The sequence below is a fragment of the Cyprinus carpio genome, chromosome A2 (genome assembly GCF_018340385.1).
Source record: "Cyprinus carpio isolate SPL01 chromosome A2, ASM1834038v1, whole genome shotgun sequence".
Lineage (NCBI taxonomy): Eukaryota > Metazoa > Chordata > Actinopteri > Cypriniformes > Cyprinidae > Cyprinus > Cyprinus carpio.
Window position 1 is genome coordinate 16,282,761 of NC_056573.1, and position 20,611 is coordinate 16,303,371.

A 20,611-nucleotide genomic window follows, 5' to 3' on the forward strand; every position below is an offset into this window, starting at 1 on the left:
TCATGCTGTATCAGGCCTGACAGATTACGTGCAACAATGTGCGTGAGGCCTTCAATATGTTGGATTTTGTTCTGCTCACACTGTATACACCATACGGACTGCATTTTTCATTTCGGAAAAATTAAGATAATGTAAATGACATGCGCTCTGCAACATTTTTTTCAATTTAATACATGCCTTGATACATGAACTCAAGAAAGGAAATCTTACTCCAACAGAAACAGATTTCTATTTCATTTGCCAAGACATTTCAGGATGAGCAAAATGTCTTTTTAATAAGGATATTGGCTTGAAATCTCATTTGTGTTGAAGGTTTCAATTTCACTGCATTCTACAATGCTGTTTCTCAGCACTTAAAATGCAGGTCACAGAGTAAAAAAAATGATTGAATATGATCAATGAATAGTTTTGAATATACTCAACTATGTGCACAGTGGGCATCTTTCAAAAATAAAGGTAACTATGGATGTCAACTTTTAAGGCTATTATTACAGGAAAAATGAAGGGGCTTGTGGCAATATTGCATCAGGTAAGTATTAACCGTTATTTTGCTTGATGGCCAATGTAAAAATCAGCGTGGCAAAAGTGATGCACTTATAACTGACAGGTCATGGTACCCATGAGACAGACGTGATGAAATACTTAAAAAAGGAAACAATGTTGGTGATATAGTGACTGCTTGGGTCAGCAGTTAAAACAACACAAAAGCACACACAGAAATGAAATGGGTTGGTGAGAATAAAATGAAAGGCATGAGGAGAAAGACTAGGAAATGTGTATTTTAAAAAGGACAGGGAGAGTGGCTGGGCTCTCATTAATGACTTCCTCTGTGCTGGGCTGAAAGAATCGTTTATAGCACAAAGAACCATCCACACACGGTGCAGAAAAGCCGATAAGAGAGAAAAAAAGAGCTTGAACTCCCCTCACATTTACCCCTCATATAACATCTGAAGGCATCAGCTTGGTGTTTTCAGGCAGTAAAATAAAAGGTGAAGAAGGAATAAGGAACGGTAAAACAACTTTAAGTGGCTTGCAAAATATTCTAAAGAAAAGCAGTTCAATACAGTTCAAATCGTTTCAGAAGAGGTGAACACAGGGTCCAGAATTAAAGGGATAGTTCACCCAAAAATTAAAATTCTGCCATTAATTAGTCACCCTCCTGTCGTTCTAAACCCCAAGACCTTTGTTCGTCTTCGGAACACAAATGAAGATATTTTTGATGAAATCCGAGAGCTTTTTGATCCTGCATAAACAGCAACGCAACTAAAACGTTCAAGGCCCAGAAAGGTAGCAAGGACATCGTAATGACATCAGGGATTCAACCGTAATTTTACGAAGCTATAAGAATACATTTTGTACATTTTGTGCAAAGAAAACAAAAATAAAACTTTATTTGTTCAACAATTCTTCTCTTTCTTGTCACTGTCCACTGCCATTCACAAGAGTACCACAGCGCATGCACGTGATGCTGCAGACGTAGAACACGCATGTGCTGCGCCTTGTTTACGAGTGTGGTGATGGACTTGTTTGCGGGAAGGGGAATGGAAGGGAATGCTGCAAATTTTATAGAAGAAAAAACATACTGCTAATGCTTCCGCTTTGCCAGTACATGGGAAAGGAGACCAGAGGCCGTTCCTTTTTTTTTTAATGGATGTCAACAGAGGAGAGGCTTCACTAAGTGACATGACATACAGCCAAGTATGGTGACCCATACTCAGAATTCGTGCTCTGCATTTAACCCATCCAAAGTGCTCACACACATAGCAGTGAACACACACACAGCAGTGAACACACACCCGAAGCAGTGGGCAGCCATTTATGCTGCGGCGCCCGGGGAGCAGTTGGGGGATCGGTGCCTTGCTCAAGGGCACCTCAGTCGTGGTATTGCCGGCCTGAGACTCAAACCTACAACCTTAGGGTTAGGGCTGTGCAATTAATCGCATTCGATTGTCGTGTGCATCTCGTCAGTAAAGCCGGTCCCGTGATTAGTAGTAAATCACCATCACCTGCTTTCAGATGGAGCGGCTTTCACTACACAGAGCCGTAGTTCACTGACAAATTAGGCGATATCGTGAAAGCAGGTGATGCTGATTTAGAACTAATCACGGGACTGTCTTTAGTGACGAGATGCGCATGACAATCAAATTCAATTAATTGCACAGCCCTACTTAGGATTAGGAGTCAAACTCTCTAACCACTAGGCCACGACCCCCCCCCCCCAAGAAGTAGTAGAGAAGAAGTTTAATGAACCGACAGCCTATTGGCTAATCTCCAACATCTTTTACACTAAGCAATACTTTTGGTGAGAAAGAATTTGGAAAAAAATCCAGGTCCAGGCACTCAGTAGGATGCAAAAGTTGAAAAACCTACTAAAAACTTTTGGACTGAGCTATTTTTAGAGCTTACACCAGAAAAAAAAATGCCGTTTTATAAGAGAAGTTACTGACTTTTTGTGACAGGTGGGATTCAGTTTACCGCATTTCTCATTCATTCTTATGGTATCCGTAAACGGCGACTGAGTGTCGCACAACTCTGACTGAAACTCAGTGACGTCAAGGCTGTAATGTGATTGGTTATTAAGGCACACAGGATCCAAGTTGACGTTATGCTTTCTCCAATATTAAGTAATACAGACCCTCTCATCTCCCTATAGTAAGACAATCTCTGGCATGCGTCCTGGTACTTATGAATGGCGGTGTAATTTGACGTTGTGGTTTATGATTTTTTAATGGGTGTTTATTTTTGTTTTATTTGAAAGATTGTTGTATTATTTTATTTTTATTGTTTTATTGTTGAACCAGTGATGGACCACATGGACTATTTTAACGATGTACTACCCTTCTGGGCCTTGAATGTGGTAGTTCCCTTGCTATCTATGCAGGGTCAGAAAGCTCTCGGATTTAATCAAAAATAGCTTAATTTCTGGTCCGAAGATCTTACGGATTTGGAGATGTGTAACATTCATGTGGACATGAGGATGATTAATTAATGACAGAATTTTCATTTTTGGGTGAACTATCCCTTTAACATTAGCCAAACACCAAATGCAAGTGAAAATCAACATGAAAATGACAGATGATGAAAATTATGGAAACTAGATTTATGTTTTTGATTTTATCTATGAAGTTTTTTGTCCTCCTGAACTCGGTTGAAAAGTGTGGGGCTGGTAAGATTGTTTAACGTTTTTGAAAGAATTCTCTACTGATGCATTTATTTGATCAAAAATACAGTACAGTAAAAACAGTAATATTGTGAAATATTATTAGAATTTAAAATAACCTTTTTTTTTTGTTTTAATATATTTTTAATTGATTCCTGTGCTAGATTTTCAGCAGCCATTACTCCAGTCTTCAGTGTCACATGATGCTTCAGAAATCATTCTGATACACAGATTTGGCGCTCAAGAAACATTTCTCATTGTTACCAATGTTGAAAACATCTTTGCTGAACGAAAATTCTAAGGAGCTTTTATTTGAAATTTAAACTATAACAACGTAGAAGTATTCATTGACTAAAAGTATTATTTCTTCAAATATATCTTACTAACCCCAAACATTTGAAGGGTAGTTTATAAATATTCTTCATATTAAGCTATCAAAACAAAAACATAACGGAACAAAATTACAGGTCTTCTTGTTTTTATTGCGCAGTTAAGGCTGAAAAAACTTCTTAGTGAACTGTGCTCTTACAAATATGCAAAAAAGACAGCTAATAATAATTCCCTTGCCAGAGAGATAAAAATATATTTTTATAAAAAATGGCAATATTGATTTATGGCCTGTAAGAAATAATTACAGTGGTAAATGTTTTAATTCACTTGATTTGGAAGGTGTGGAAAAATGTTGATTTTGGACCCTGGGTGAATTTTTTTTTTTTTTTTGATATTGGACATAGCAGAGCCTCATTTAAATAACACCTCCATAGATGATTATCAAAGCGGGGTGATAGACTCTAAAACTGAATGATATGGGCATTATTTGATAAAAGCACCCATCGCTAACTTCATCCTTAATATATGACAGATCTAAATATGAATCTTTCAGGCAAATCAAAGTAAACAAAGAAAGAGTGGCTCGTAGCACAGTCAGTTTTGAGCAGGTGATGATAGATACAGAGGTTTGATCATGAGTAACTCCTGCAGAAGCTCCTCTATCTCTCAGCGAAAGTAACAGCTGTTTCTCCAGGCATCTACACGGCAGCCAGAGGATATACTGCGGTGATCCATTCATACCATATTGACTGACACAGTCATGTGCTTGTAGGACTAGTCCAGATCCAGTCTAATCACACACAAAATTGTCTCCCAAGTTCCCATGAAGACATCCTAATGAGGGTTTCATCCCCAGAAATGCTGAGAAGTGAGAAGTTCAGCTTAGTCCCAAAAGACAATACAAAATAAAAGAGCTCAAGAGAGAGATAGAGACACAGTCCAAAGGAGCCAACCTCAAGCACCGATTTATCAACCTCACATGATCAACCAACATCTGAGATACGAAAGAAGAGATTGAACACTGCAAGGATCGCAGGTACAAAGACACATTCGCTTTTGAAATGTACAGTATGTTCTGATTGATTTACATCAAGTGACCAGGCTGTTCTTCACAGATAAATGTCACTTACCAAAAATCAGAACTCAACAACCTTCCTGTTAAGAGCCTAAAAGCTTGTACTGATCCTCAAGGTCTGAATAAAACAGCCACTGGAGTATGATGATGATATTCCCGTCCCTCCAAACACTGTGCACATCTTGATCTGGATCAGCATATGAATCTACAGTACATCGATGGATCCACATCAAGCTTCCACGTATTCCTGAGAACGAACCTGTTCAGCATACCACTGCATTATCATAGGAAGGTGATCCTGGGCAGAGCTTGTGTGTGTGTGTTTGTGTGCTGAACTTTAAGAAGGTCATGGCATCCTCGGTCAAGACCCGGTTGTTCTCTATCCTTTGAGAGGTCTAGGAGGAGGCTTGCCGATCTCTACGGAAATGTTGGTGTAGAGTGGATATTTCTTCACAGACACAACTCTATACATCAGTGAGCTGATCCCATCTTTCCTCATGGTGTTCTTAGTGTTCTGGATCTTACTGAACCTGGAAAAAGAAGAAGAAGCACAAACAGTATTAGCTGCGTCATGGTTTTCAGAAACATTTAGGATACAAAAAGGCTTAAAAACTGGACCATTTTTCTATACAATGACAGTATGTCTTTATAAAGGACAAAAAGGCAGTGCAAATAAACCATATATGTGGTCTATACATCTCATGCACTATATTCCAACACTCTTAGAACATGTGCATAAAAAAAAAAATTACTTTTAAGGATTCAGCAGCATTTAACTGGTGGACCACCCTCAAAGAGACATTTTCTTTGTACTTTATTAACCCCTAAAAGGTTCATAGTAGAACCTTAAGGGCAACTATGACTACTCTAAGGCACTAATATGCAACTTTTGGAGGAAGATAAGGTACAAATTTGATTCTTTAATTGTACTGCCCCAGTTACAAGCACATTTTTTTTTCTGACCACAAAATAATCTTCACCTTCTTAATCTGCAGCTCTCAGATTAAATATGGCAGCCATGGTCAAGGTTGAAAGTCAATAACCTCAATGACACTGTTTCATAACTAAATGCCATGACCTGCGCCACAGGTGCCATCTTTGATTTGAGAGCTGCAAGTTAAGGTTATCAGCTCAAAGCATTCATTTTGGGTCTTTTCATAGCACAAAAATATAATTTGGCTTCAAGGGACTGATATTTTTTGGTGCTTTTATAGTGCTTTTGTGTCTATCTGGAGCTTGACAGCCCATGTTCACTCAAAAAAAAAAAAAAAAAAAAGAAGTAGTTTCTTTCAAAATTCATATTTTGTGTTTCAAGGAAAGAATGACATACAGCTTTGAAACAACGTGTTTCAGAGCTAGAACTCACTGGTTTGACTCCAAACAAATGGTTGTACTGATAAAACACATCTTGTAAGTCACTAAAAAGGTATAATGTCAAACAAATTTAAGTATCATAAAATGGATCACTTAAATGCATACCAATGACAACCAGCAGGGGGTGAAATAACATTTATAAAGGTGCACAGAGCATCATTCTTGCAAGGGAAAAACAAATAGGCCTCACAAGATTTCCTCCGAATCAAAACAGACATTAACCCAATAAACCACATTTACCATATTTAAACACGTATGTTACATACTAAGACATTGTTTACACTATAATACAGGTAAAAAAAGAAAAGAAAAAAGAAATGAGCTTTGTGCTGTGGGCACTGAAAAATAAGAGAAAAAGAGATATAAGAGTATCAGACTCCCATGGTTTATCAATAAAATGAGAGGTTCCTTAAGTTCAATGAGCTCAGCTAGAAAAAAAGCAAAGTACAGGAGTATTCAGGAACTCTGCATCCCCAGCAGTGTTTTATATTACATCTTAACCTTCCATCCCTTAAGACACTTAAAATGATATACATTTCAGTCTTAACCAAAGAAGAACTGTACTAATACATAGCACATTTACTCTGAAAAATGCCACAAAAGTAGGAAAGAGAGTTCAAGTTGTCCGTTAAAAGGTAGCTTGATTTATGTGAAGCTATCAACTTCCATATCAATGTAGGTGCCACGAAGGCCATTAAAGAGTCCGCAGATAATGATTTACGCACACTTCTTGAATGAAATTAGAGTATTTGAGAAGGCTCACACTGAACTAGAATTAATATTCATGTGCAGCAGCACTAAGGAAAGTTGATGAATAGAAGCCTGGTTCCTCCGGCAAGCAAAACATCTCATTATGGAGGCTGATGGTCTTCTGCGGAGTGACCAAACAAAGATGGCTGCGGTAGTAACAGAGCTGAGGAGAGGACAGCCATTCATCAAGTCTAACAACTCTTCTTTTTAAATAAGGGTGTGCTTGGAGAACGCAGCCACTTACTCTTCTTAGTCATACTGCATCTCCATGCAGCAAGTCTTAAAAACAAATGACCTAAACCTGTGTGACAGGAAAATAAAACAAAACTGGGAACTTGAAATTACCACAACCTAAATGGAGCAGGAAGTATCATCTGCCATTTTACAAAAACATAAATTATCATTTAAAAGTTTGCGTTAGTAAAATTTTCTTTATAAATGTATATATATATATATATATATATATATATATATATATATAAAGATATGATTTATTTTATTTAGCAAGGATGCATTAAATTGATCAAAAGTGACAGTAAAAAGATTAATAATGTTACAAAAAAAATTATTTCAAATAAATGCTGTTCATTTGAGCTTTTTATTAAACAAAGAAATTGAGAAATTCCATCAGTTTCCACAATAATATTAAGCATCACTGTTTTAAACTTTGATAACAGTTAACTTAGAAATATTCGTTGAGCACCAAATCAGCATATTAGCATGATTATCTAAAGGATCATGTGACACTGGAGACTTTGAGTGGCAACAGAGTCAATTAAAAGCCAGAAAAAGCTCTTGAGAATAAATTTTTAACTACTATATGCAAACTACAGTACACTATTACACTGTCCTCCCTTCAGTTCTAAACAAATTCCTAAGGAAATAAGGCCAAAATTTATATATTATAACATATTATATTATATTATAAAGTATGAGAAACAATATAGATAATTTTTGAAAGTGCTGTATAAATAAAATCCAGTATTCCACAGCATTCCCAAATCAGCTTTCTTCATCAAATTTCCAGCTCAGTTTTAAGAGGCAGTTATGTTTGAGACTAAACCTCTTATCATGTACAAAACAGCCATCTTAGAATAATCCCCACAAGCCTCTAATGGAGGCAATAAAATCTAGAGAGGAAAGGATCATACTCTAAATGACTTCCCATTATTCCTGTTATGGTGCTAATCAATTATTAATCAGATGCCCAAATGAGTTGTGACTCTGCCACCTACACTGATGCGTGTCTGGGTGGGTTACTGTATATCAGCCCCGGCAGAGTCAGGGAGTGTTTCAGAGGATACCGTCGAGATTCATCAATCTCTGACCGCACTTCCTGATATATTGATTGTCATCAAGCCGCAGTGCCCATGTCTGCATCAGTCTGTGGATGTTCATCATCATACAGATTGGGTCACTTGGTTAGCACACTTAGAGTAAATGGTGCACTTAAGTAAAGCTTTTTCTGACTTGCATACTTATATTTATTTATTTATTAAGTATATAACCTTAGGAGCCCTGTGGTAATTGAAGAGCATTTAAAAAAATGTTTCAGTGGACAATTATTTCAAATATATATATAATTATAATAACAAATACGTAATATTTTTTATTCATTTGTAGGTATATAACCTTCACTGTAGCCTGCTTTTTCCTTAGAGGAGTCCTGGGTTAATTGAACAGCATTAAAAAAATGTTTCCGCAAACAATAAAGTGCACATTTTCCGGTCTGATGCTTGTACCAAATGTGGATCTCAGCGATCCACTCTGCATCATTTTTCCCGTTTGAGATAGAACACAAACAAACGACCTGTCTGTGACAAACGACCCGCTTTAGCGTGGCATGTTTCAATTCATTAACTTCAGCATAGACACCTCATTCATTTCTACCCGGCGTTCTTCTGTCCTCTCCAGCAGAAATGAGTTTAGCATGCGCTAGCGGCTCTCGGGGTGGGCCGCGCTCATTACTTCAATTGTCTGAGCCACTTGTAGGAAAAAAGACAAAAAGAACGAGGAAGAGCAGGACATAAATGGAGAGACAGTAAGTGAGTGAATGAGAAAGAGATCAAGGGAAAAGAGAATGAGAATGAAACTGAGCAAAAGAGAATAAATCACTGACTCTTATCTTTGCACAGTGAGAGCTGAGTGAAACCTCCTACCAGAGAAAAGACCAATCCTAACTTTTAATGACATTTCTTTTGCTTCTGTCTTGCCATTTCGCTCAGAGCTCTCCCAAGATTGACAACCACCAAGAAACAGTGGACCAACCTGCAACTGCAGGAATCGTTTTGCAATTAGTTGCTCTGCTGTGAAGCTTTTCTACCTGGGAACGATCTGGCTCGCAGCCCAGCGTCCACGGATGGGCTTATCGACTCATTGATTTGGCTATTTTACACCCGGTGACGTCTGAGCTATTCATGCATTAAGAACCTCCGCCAGCTGGCATAAACACACACAATCATATTTAGGAAGCTGAATAGGTCTTAAAGATGAAACTATCTTGCAGCCCCAGGTATCTGAGTGACAAAAGCTGGACAAAGTTTGCAATGCAACAAACTAGCAAGGGTGACTAACTGGGTGGAATACTACACTGTTACATGGTAATAGTTTTTTTAAAAAATTTTTGACTAAAATGTTTACAAAATTTAGTCAGTATTACATTTGCCATATTTTACTAAACAAAATGGCTATATATATATATATATATATATATATATATATATATATATATATATATATATATATATATAATAATAATTCCCTTTTAACTGACAATGTGTAAAAATATAGAAGTTACATTGATATAAGTTACAAATCAAACATAATGATAATAATAAAAATAATAAACTGGGAAAACAAAAAAAAAGAAAAATATACATATAAACATCAAACATGTAAGATATAAAATTAACAAAATATGAACCAAATAAAGTGATACAATTCACTGGCTTTAAATTCAAGTATATCATATTTTTATCAATAGCCTTAATTAAAATTTTTAATTATCAACATGTCTTTTTTGTTATTGTTGATGAAAAAAACAAACATTTTCATCAGTGATTCTGCTATTGAGATTAACAACAATGTCCTGTCAAAAATGAAAAAAAAAAAAACATTACTTTTAATAAGATTTAATTCAAACATATATCTCCCGTTAACTGTGATGTATGAACATGAACCTGAACATTATCCTATGTTAAGAGTGTTGAATGAAGAAGCAAAATAGCACAGAAATAATTTAAATGGCAATTCAGTGCTGAAACTAGATTAGGTCCAGTCTGGTTAGTGCTGGTTTCGTGCTAATCTAGCTGGTAGAACAGACAAGACGATGCTGTTCATCATCAAAACTTGCTGATTGTACAGCATGGTCTTTCTAGTGAAGCAGGTTGAACAAGACATGAAGACCGGTTTGCAAATGAAACATACGCGGGTGAAGACCATGCTTGTGTTTGGAGCAGCGAAATTGTCTTATATATGTCTTATAAATCTGCAAAGCAAAGGGCTCTGCTTTGCTTTAGATCAATAAGTCACAAGAATAGGATAAGTGGTGTGATTTAACACATCCTAGAGCTTGTGAATCTTAAGCATTCAGGCACAGGCGGGGCGGGTGCATTCACACCACACAGAGATGAGGTGGCAGGAGAAAAGGGTCTTACCTCTGGGGGTTTGGCTCATTGTGCTTGTCTCTCTCATGCTTGATCATTCTGTAGCGGCCGATTCTCACATCAGGCCGGGACACTTTCATCCCATTTAGTGTGATTCTGACAGAAAGGGGGAGAACAATAAAGAAAACGTATGGTTAGAGTGTATAAGGTTTTATATTGACTGACTGATTGGCTTCACACAGTCACAACATCGTCTAATGATTGTCATAGCTATGGTTTGGAGGAGAGAGGGCATCACCCAGCTCAAATTCTCAAAAACACTTTCTGTTTGTTTCATTTGTGTGTCCACATTCTCATACTTTTATAATAATATTAATAATAATAATAACAAAACAATGTGTTATTATTATTATGTCTCCATTATTATATCTAAATAAAAATATGCATATTCAGACACATCTTTTGTGCGCACTTAAAAGATCATTTATTTCCTATGTGGTACTGAAGTAGACAGTAGTTTGTAGTTTGACATTACTATCAAAGATCTGAGGCTTTCACAAATTAACAAACAATGAACTTGAAGCAGCAACTGCTAATCAAAGACTCGTTAACAAGGCAGAATGAATAACAAAACAAAACAAAAGTCAGTATCTGAGAACTGTGTCGGGAACGTTTGCTTAAGAGAGCAGCCAGACCAGGCAGCTCCACACACACCCCGCCTGGAGTACAATCCCATTTGTTTGAGTAACTACAGCTTAGAGCGACTCAGGATTGCTTGAACAATCCAACCATTCTAATCTCCCTGCTTGGCTCAAGGTCTTGGCATTAGTGCAAATCTTATGTTTGTCATGTGAGCATCGTGTCGTTTGAGATCTGAGCCCCGCGCTGCATTTCCGAGGGATGACGCCTTTATTTGATTAGATGGAAATCCTTCCGAAGAGAAAAAGGGCATGCCTATTTGTGTGTGTTTGTGTGGGCTTTTATGATTTATTCCATTTTTTATATACATCATCCTAATAATCCAAGAGCAAGGCCTTTGTTATAAATAATGCAGCTCGGAGGATTGAAGGTAATCTCTGGGAATTCTTGACCCAGAAAGCAAACGGAGACTTCTGAGAGCCTGAGATTATAATGAGAGAAAAGACAATGTAAACAATGAAGGAGAACGCACTGGAGAGTGGATTTATAAATGTCACTGAGGACCAAACTAAATGCGTGACAGTGACTAATCACCATATTTACATATACATTTATTTAGTGATTTTTAACCAGTTCATTCTAAATATTAAATCAACTGTAAACAAGATGGTGCATTAAGGATTATAGAAAGTACCTTACCTTACCTTTCCCCTAAAGTTGTAATAAAAGATTACTAGAGTACTTTTTACAAAAAAAAAAAAAAAAAAAAAAAAAAAAAAAAAAACTAAACCAAATCATGTTTATTTTAATGTGTTACTGATGCTTTTTTATAACTACTTATTACATTTCTGAGTGAAAACACCAAATGATTTCATTGCACAGTATGATAATCATATTCATATATTCTATGGTATTTATATGATATCAGTACTGAAGTATTAACATGTTAAATGTCCACATAAACATTATATATCTTACACAGTTGTAAACAAATTGTACATTTATTTTACAGGACAACAAGACTGATATATTTTTGCAGTGTAAGAACCTTGCCTAATTGTGAAATTCCTCATGTCTGAATCTTGTTCAACCTCGTTCCCGGTGTGAGGCTGATTCTAATCAAGCTATTTTTAGCTCATCTGCTCTGATTTGAAGCAGGTTGGCTGGAATCGGTTCAGCTCCAGGTATCTAAAGGAGATTAAAAAAATAAAATAACAAAAAAAAAAAAAAAAACTCCAATAACTGTATCCATGTTGGTAATTACTGTTTGGTTGGCTCATGTTCATGGACACCTGCAGTAATTTGGCTTAACAGCTGTGAGCCTCAAGTAAGGTGAGGGTTAAATGCCTTGGAGCTGGATTTGTGTTCATTATTATGCACATTATACACACATATTACAGCATTTATTCGCTGAGCATTTTCAGATCCTACTGGGCGATTCATTCGCAGCAGTGTTTCTTGAACCTCTGGCCTTTCACACTTGGCTCAGACAGTTGTGATTACTCTTGGGCTGCCACGTTTTTAAGAGTTGTCTGATTGGGGGGGAAAAGCAAAATGCTGTGCCATTAAAGACTATGGCAAATATCTTGATGTTTTGTTACTTCCTTGCCACTACATAGAAAAATTAGTTTTTTTTTAGGAACAAACAAAAGATGCTACTAAATTAACCTCAGCCTTGGAAGCAAGAAAATGCATTAAAACACCTGCAGGAAGAGAGCAAAAGTGGAAAACAGGTGGGGAAACACTCATTACTCATACAAAACAAAAGCAAACAGCATCACTATTGTACCATAATAGTGGTACATGATGAAATAACTCAGTGTCTCTATTAGCCAACAAATCAGTTTTGTGATTAAGGGAATGTTTGTCTGAATGCTGATGTAATGATTAATAATTTTGACTGATCTGTTTTGTCCGATAGTCTTTGACTGGATTAACTGAGAATTTTTCTATAAGTCATTTCTTTCTTCCTTCCTGCAGTTCATTTAATTGGATTAGACTCTCAGAGTGGAGGAGAATTGGAATCGTTAATATTACTTCATGGCTTGCTGGCAAAGCAGAAATGGGAGAGGAGCAGAAAAAAGACAGGTCAGACATAAAGGGAGAGAGAGACAGAAGGTGAGGAAAGCGAGGGAAAAAGTGAGAGAGAGCGAAAGGGAGGGACAGAGGAGTGGTCATACAATATGGCAAACCGACTGACCTTGTCTGGATCTCTTTTTCCATTACAGCCCCTCCCCAAACACACTCTCCTTCCCTCGCTCTGTTTTTCTCTCCCATTAAATGTGTGGAATAGAAACTACTGTAGTGCTGGCTGCTGTCTAATGTTCAGTTTGTTTTGTTATGGTTTTCCTCGTGATTTCTGTTTGGTTCCTGTCTTTCCTTATTTGATCACCTTCCTGTCCTTGTTAAGTTCAATTAATTAATCCCCGGCGCCTGTGTTTTGTAATCATCCACTGTATATTAGTTCCTGCCTGTTCAGTTCTCCTTCTTTTGTTCACTCGTTATGTTCTCTGTGTTACTTCATGTTCATGCTCAACCATTCGTGTTGGAATATCCCATGTTTAAATTTATTGAAGACTATTTAAGTTATTCTATGTCTCCTCGCTCCTCCACGCTGTGTGCACCGTGACAGCTGCAGAGTACATATTATATGATCCCTAATATTTACAAAAACACATAAAACAATATTTAATAGCCTTTGTTTAATAAATCGGACTCATTTTATGGAGGACTAGGAGTGCCTTTTAAAAATAAAATGACAAATGACATTTAAACTATTTAAGAGATGCACCGATTGCAATTTTCTCGGCAGAGACCGTTTTCCGATTTGTTTGCAAGTGTGAGCTGCCAGTTTCGATTTTCTTTTTAAGAGCTATAATTGACAGCATATACAAACAAAAATCTACTTTTTTCAATGCAAATAAATTATTAATCATTACAATTCCCCTAATCTGGACTAAGTTACAGATGTTCTCTCACTTAAACAACTCTAAAAATAAAGTGCTCTATGGAAAGATGAAGGAAAGAGGTAGAAATGAGTTGCTGTGTATAACAGATGTCATTTCCCACTATGTTTATAATTTTTTCCCCCTAACCTTATTAAATGTGTCATCTTTCACATAAAATTACATTGCTTCATTTAATTCAGTTAGAATAATATGAAACTGTAGAGTTGTTACCATTCAAATGAAATGCAATGTAATGATATGATACTTTTAAATATGAAACCAACCCACCAGTAGGTGGCGGCAAATTACTGTTTTAATGAGCGAGTCATTTAGTCATTCATTCAACTGATTCAAGTAAAGTTCTCTCTCACTCGCCCCTTATATAATACATACATACAAACAAACATACATACATTTATTTAGTTAGTTACTTTGTGTTATCCATAATCATATGACCAGGTTATATTGTTGGTTATGTTCTTAAAATCAGGTAGTTGTCAATATTATCTTGGAAATATAAAGTTACTTTGCACATTAACATAATGAGCCAAGAAAAACAACAAGACCATCACTGTTCAGCATTTTACCAACATTGTCTGCTATAAACACCACCAAAACCTTTTAAATATGCATTCTTGATGCTGAAGTCATGTATCTCCACATGTCCATGGAGTTGCACAGACTCAAACTGGGATCATTGAATGCTGTCGTTGAATGCTGTCAAAAACAGATTCCTCGTTTAAGTCCAGTCTTCTCAAGAGTAATTCATAACTATTCATTTTCAACTTAAAATCCACAGTAGAGCACACCTGTCTACTGCCTTCCACTGTCTCGTTCTTACTGAATTGTAAAGGGAAATGTCCCTCTAGGGCTTCCATCCTCTCCAACTACACAGATGTTGAAAATCAAAGAAAGAATGACAGGCTATTTCTCTGTCCACATGACCAGGGGGGAGAGCTAAATTCTTCAAAAGCTTTTTCTCAAATTTGCTTTTTGTTTCAAGCCAGTCGGATGGAACATTTGCTGTGCATGAGGCCAGGACACAGTCATCTGAGTCCACTATCCTCCCTCACACTCGTCCCTCTGGGCTATTTCTATCCACAATGACTTCACTCTACCAGTGCATGCAGCGATGACCTTCTGTCCAGCTTGCAGAGCATGATAGTGGCTGCTCTTTCCATTAAGAATGTTTTATAGATAATGCCTCTTCAGGTGACTTATCATTTTAAAAACAATAAATGATCTACTCCTTGACAACAAAAACAAAGAACTGTGAACATCTGGAGTTTGATACTGTATGGCTGCTGTCTAGATAATGACCATAAATACAGAAATACTGAAAAATTGAGCAAAGAATGAATTAAATGTGTACTTTGTCTTTGATGTGAAGTTACAACAGTAAACTAACAGTAAACTATAAAATTGATTGCCAATTTTTTTTTCTGTTTTAAATGAGAAAGCTCAAATGAACCTCAGTTAAAGGGGTCATATGATGCTGCTAAAAAGAACATTATTTTGTGTATTTGGTGTAATGAAATGTGTTTGTGCAGTTTAAGGTAAAAAAAAACCACATTAGTTTCTACATACTGTACATTATTGTTTCTCCTCTATGCCCCGCCTTCTGAAACACGTCGATTTTTACAAGGCTCATCGCTCTGAAAAGCAAGGTGTGCTGTGATTAGTCAGTTATCCAGCGCGTTGTGATTGGCTGAATGCCTCAAGCGTGTGACGGAAATGTTACGCCTCTTAACATATTGTGATGCCTTGTCTGTCTGGAGTGACGAGACACAAACATAAAACCCATAATAAACGTGATACTGTATAAACATGATTTCTAGTCGTGTTTTCTTTTGGAAGGCAAAAACAAGGTCGTTTTGCTTTCTCAATGAAACAGCGTCACACACTGCGGCCTTGAGTGAGCCACGGGCGGCTTGAGAACTTTGTGGCAGGCGGGTTGTATTAGAGTGAGCCGTTTGGTATTGTGGAAGGAGGATGGGACGACCCTGGGCTGGACACCGCTTTGTCCATGGATTCAGCGATCCACAGTACAAAGTTGATGTATTTCCTCAGTGACCACTGACCAGCACGGATCAGCCCCAGGCATGACGAAGTGGATATCATCCTCTTTTGGAAGGCCAAACAAAGTAGTTTCTCTTTCACAGTGAAACACACAGCGTCTATAGGACATGGCAGTGGTGGCAACAACAATACTACAACGAGAATAAAAGGTACGCCTTCTTTCTTTGCGTGAACATCTGGGCGATGTTATGCAAATCTTCCCTCATACTAATGTAGATATGTGGGGGCGTGTTAGAATGACCTGTTGCAGGGGGGCGTGGACGAGTGTTAACTTTTATAAAGAATATCTCTTTGGATTTGAGACTTTAGTGTTTGCAACTTTACAGATCTTCTTTATTCACCAAGAGCTTGTAACACTTCAAAGAGAAAGGGAAATTTGAAATCACATCATATGACCCGTTTAAGTCACTTGCTAATCAGAATGTTTAAGTCATATGGTAAATGCACTCTTTTTGTAACAACACACTAAAATTAATAAATAAAGCATTCTTAAAAAAAAAATTAGAAAAAATTAGAACTGTATTGAAATAGTGAACTAAATATAAATATAAAAATACTACTATTCAAAATTTTGGTTTCATTAACATTTTTATTATTAAATTATTACTTTTATTCAGCAAGGACACATTAAATTGATAAAAAAGTTACTGTAAAAAAAACATTTCTACAAAAAATAAATAGATCGATTCTTTTGATCTATTAATCAAAGGATCCAGATTAAAGTAATCAAGGTTTCCACATGTTTTCAACATTGATAATAAGAAATGTTTCTTAAGCATCAAATTAGAATATTAGAATGATTTTTGAAGGATCGTGTGATATAGAAAAAATATATATATTAAAAAATATTTTTAATTAAATGAATGAATATAGAAAAAGTATATATATTAATAAATGTTTTTAATTATATATATATATTTTCATCAAGAGACAAAAGGTATGACAAACAACAGTTTCAGTGTAGCTGGAAAATGACCCCTCTGAATTTGTCATACATTTTGTCAGAAACCAAGGACAGAAATGGCTGCAGGAGCTTCTCACCAATAGCGGCTGACCATAGCTACTCTGTATCGATGCAGCATCTTTGAACAGGATTGCCACAAGTTCTTCCTTGGCTATAAGGGACACTACAGCAAGAAACTAAGATTCTGCACACTAATGCCAGCTGCCTTCACAAACTAAAAACCCAGAACACAGAGACAGGCCAGATACAAACAACGTGTCTCTTCTAAAGCAGCAATGGCAGAGGGGCACATCCGCACACACTTACAGATTTTAAGAAGCCAGGCTGCAGAATTTCGAGCTTGCAGAAAAGGATGTCCATTGGCACTTGGACTCAAGCTGTCAGACTGCTGACCTTCAAAGATATGGGAAGAGAGGAAGATGTTCTGACAGGCACTGGGAGTCCCTGGAGTCCAAGCAAACTGGTTCCAGAGAAGTGACAGTATGTTCAAGTAAACTTTCACCCAGAGGACTGAAATGGGCGAGCGTCAGAGTCTGTCCGTGTCTCTCCACCAGTCAGATGGGGAATCTGAAGCAGAACGCACAGCTGGGTCCACATGCCATTCACTCTTACATCTTGTCTTTGAATGACTGCTAAAAGCTGACTGCACTTTAGGCCACTATATCGCCACTCTGTCTGTTAAGGTTTCATCCTTATTCATCCTTTAGTAATATTTCAAAGCCATAGACTGAGTCAACTACAGTGGCCTCAAAGTATTTTGTAGAACAAATTCTAAGTTTAAACCCTCTGAAGTTGGCAAATAGGCCTGCGCAATCAGTAGTATTTGTTCCTGATAATGCCGAAATGAACATAAATTACCGAACTTAAAGTTGTTTTTGATCATACAGGGGTGCGTTTCCAGTACAATGACATAACTCACTGATTAACCACCATAGTACAATGCATTGTTGTGGAAACGAACTAGCCAGTCATGACTGTTTCCTTGAAAATGGTCGCATCTCCGTCCGCATCTCCACAATTTAGGGCCATTGTTAATGATGTCACACACATGTGGTGGAGTAATAACTTCTGCTAATTAAATGATTAATTAATTAATCGAGATCTCTGAGATGCTGCTGTGTACAACATGACACCTGATGATTAATTTACTATGTTTTGTTCCCTGTCATTTTGCTTTATTTGATGTTTGATTCATCGCGGGTTCCCTCTGACGTCATATGCCGGGGTTTCCTTAAAGCCCCGTCACATGACCATTCATGCAGATGCAACAATAAGCATGATGTGATTGTTTATACGGTCATCAAGGATACACAGAGTGAATGTTGGCAGCCACGCCATCGTTTTCAAAAGTCTCCGTTTTGGTCCATTTACACAGAAACACAACCCCGGAGTTTTCAAACTAAAATGAAACTAAAGTGTAAATGTAGCCTTAGGCATTTATGCACATGTGCACTCATCAAAAACGATAAAACAATATTGATCGTCAAAAATATACTGATTAAAATGTATATATATATATATATTTAAATAGAATGGAAGATATAGATTGTACTGCATGTTAGCTTGCTTTATTGTGCCCAAAAGCATAATTTATTTAAGTCCATATATCTTACTAACATGAAATTATGCTTCTAATCACAGGTTGAGAGCTGTAGTTCCTACCACATAAATTTGCGATGCTGTTTGCAAATGTTCATTTGAACTATGGTCTCAGGAAACACAGAATCATTGAACTATGTTGGTAACGACTAGGGTTGGGCAGATAGACGATGCCATCTTCCATCGCTGATGGCTGATAGACATCACAATGTTGCGCCAGCACTATGATCCCCTTTTGAAATTTGTGTCAGCACATCATAAATAGAACATGGCAGCAGTTTACTGTCAGGGATTTGTGGTGTCATGCCGTGCCACACCGCATCCAGTAAAGACAGCATCACTGATTATTACTGATTATACTGTGTTAGGAATCGTTAGTTGTTTTTCCTCATAAGGATTCACACTTCGGGCACACCATACCTCAACACAACCCCCCCACCCCACCCCTTTCTGCCATCTCAGTCTTTGTGAACTCTGTGAATACTTCACACACAGATATGAGAAATATATCTATACTTGAAGTGTCTACTTTTAAATGAAATAAGTCATGTCGAAAACAAATATTCTCTGATAAAGGTCCCAAAACACCCTCAGACCACAGAGGGTTAAAACAATGCAGTCTTTTGAACTTTCTATTCATAAAAATGATTTCTGAAAAAGTGCATAAGAGTTTCCACAAGAATATGGAATAAATCAGCATGTCTGAATGATTTCTGAAGGATCCTGTGACACTGAACACTGGAGTAATGACAAATTTAAAAAGCTGAAATTTCAGCTTTGCCATCACAGGAATAATTTGTAATAATATTTCACAATATATCTGTTTACTGTGTTTTCGATCAAATAAATGCAGCCTTGGTGAGCATAAGCGACTTAAAAAAAATAATCGAAATGAGCGATGTACTCTGATCGGTTAGCTAGTCCAGTGTGTTGTGATTGGCTAAACCACCTCTAGTGCACGTCTAAACGTCCTGCCCCTCTCCTCAGTGACACGTGTTCCGGTTGTATTGCCTATCAATTTGAGCCCTATTGAGATGCAGAGGATATTAGTGAAGAGGATAAAGCAGAACCTATGTAAGCACGGCCTTTAATGGTATGTTTGTTTGTTGTTGTTTCATACTTTTAGATACACTGTTATTTGTGAATGCTGCTGCTTCTGGTAGCTTTTAATTTAAGGTTTTATCCTGATTAAAGGTGTCATATCATGAAAATCTTTTTTTTTTCAGGTTTTAAGTGCTATAATCAGGTCCCCGGTGCATCTACCAACCAAGGAAATGTGAAAAAGATGAACCCAGTAACTTTGTTTTGGTAAGCCTTTTTCTGCAAGTGTCTGAGAAAACAAGCGCGACTGATTTCGCTCTCTTGGTGACGTGGCAAAGGGATCTCATTATAATATTACTGCCCCTTAATCAGTAAATTTCCACCCATGGCGCCATCATTTTGATTTTGAAAGCAACAACGGTGTACCAGTTCTAATGCCATGGCGAAAGTTTGAGCAAAACATGTTAAATGTTCTGTCTTTGGCTGCACAGATGAGCACAGAACACTATTCAGAGTCCCAGCCTCAGAGGAGACAAGAGAGCAGTGGATTTATTGACTTATTTACTGTATATTGCTGCTGCCACACAGATCTAAAATAAATATGCGATTTATTTCCCAACAGTTTACCTTCACAGACATAACAACGTAAACTTGTGTGTGAATGAAAACTTAGTTTCGTACTCACATGCTGTGACAGCCGCTTTCTGTCCGTAAGTTTGCATATATTATGCTCAAACAGCAACATTACACACAAACTAACGTTAAAAAGTGAAATCCCAATCAACAACCCCTTTAAATACTGTATCTAAAATAAAACAGAAATAAAAAAGTAACTTTAGATAAATTTTTAATTGGTTGTCTTGCCAAAGGTGCTCATTTTGACACACCCAGAACATAAAACGAGCAATGAGAAAATCCAAAAAGATCAACAGTTAATGTGCACTAAATATGCATGCAAAATACATAATTAGAACTCTTTCAAAACAACATCAAGCTTTTTATATTCCCCCAATAAAAACAGCTCAGTTCAGAAGGAGATCTCAGGGG

The 20,611-nt window shown here is 37.0% G+C and overlaps 1 protein-coding gene across 4 annotated transcripts in view; it reads right to left on the minus strand.

Moving 5' to 3' along the window:
- Window positions 1–3,313: 3,313 nt before the first annotated feature.
- LOC109046140 (beta-1,4-galactosyltransferase 2-like) overlaps window positions 3,314–20,611 on the minus strand; it is a 114,378-nt gene continuing 97,080 nt past the window's right edge. For all 4 annotated transcript variants that reach the window (XM_042775843.1, XM_042775837.1, XM_042775831.1 and 1 more), the window contains 2 exons: window positions 10,346–10,450; window positions 3,314–5,095 (listed from right to left, as the gene is read on the minus strand). In XM_042775843.1, the coding sequence (XP_042631777.1) occupies window positions 4,945–5,095; window positions 10,346–10,450 (256 nt within the window). In that variant the 3' untranslated portion in view covers window positions 3,314–4,944. The remainder of the gene's footprint in view (window positions 5,096–10,345; window positions 10,451–20,611) is intronic.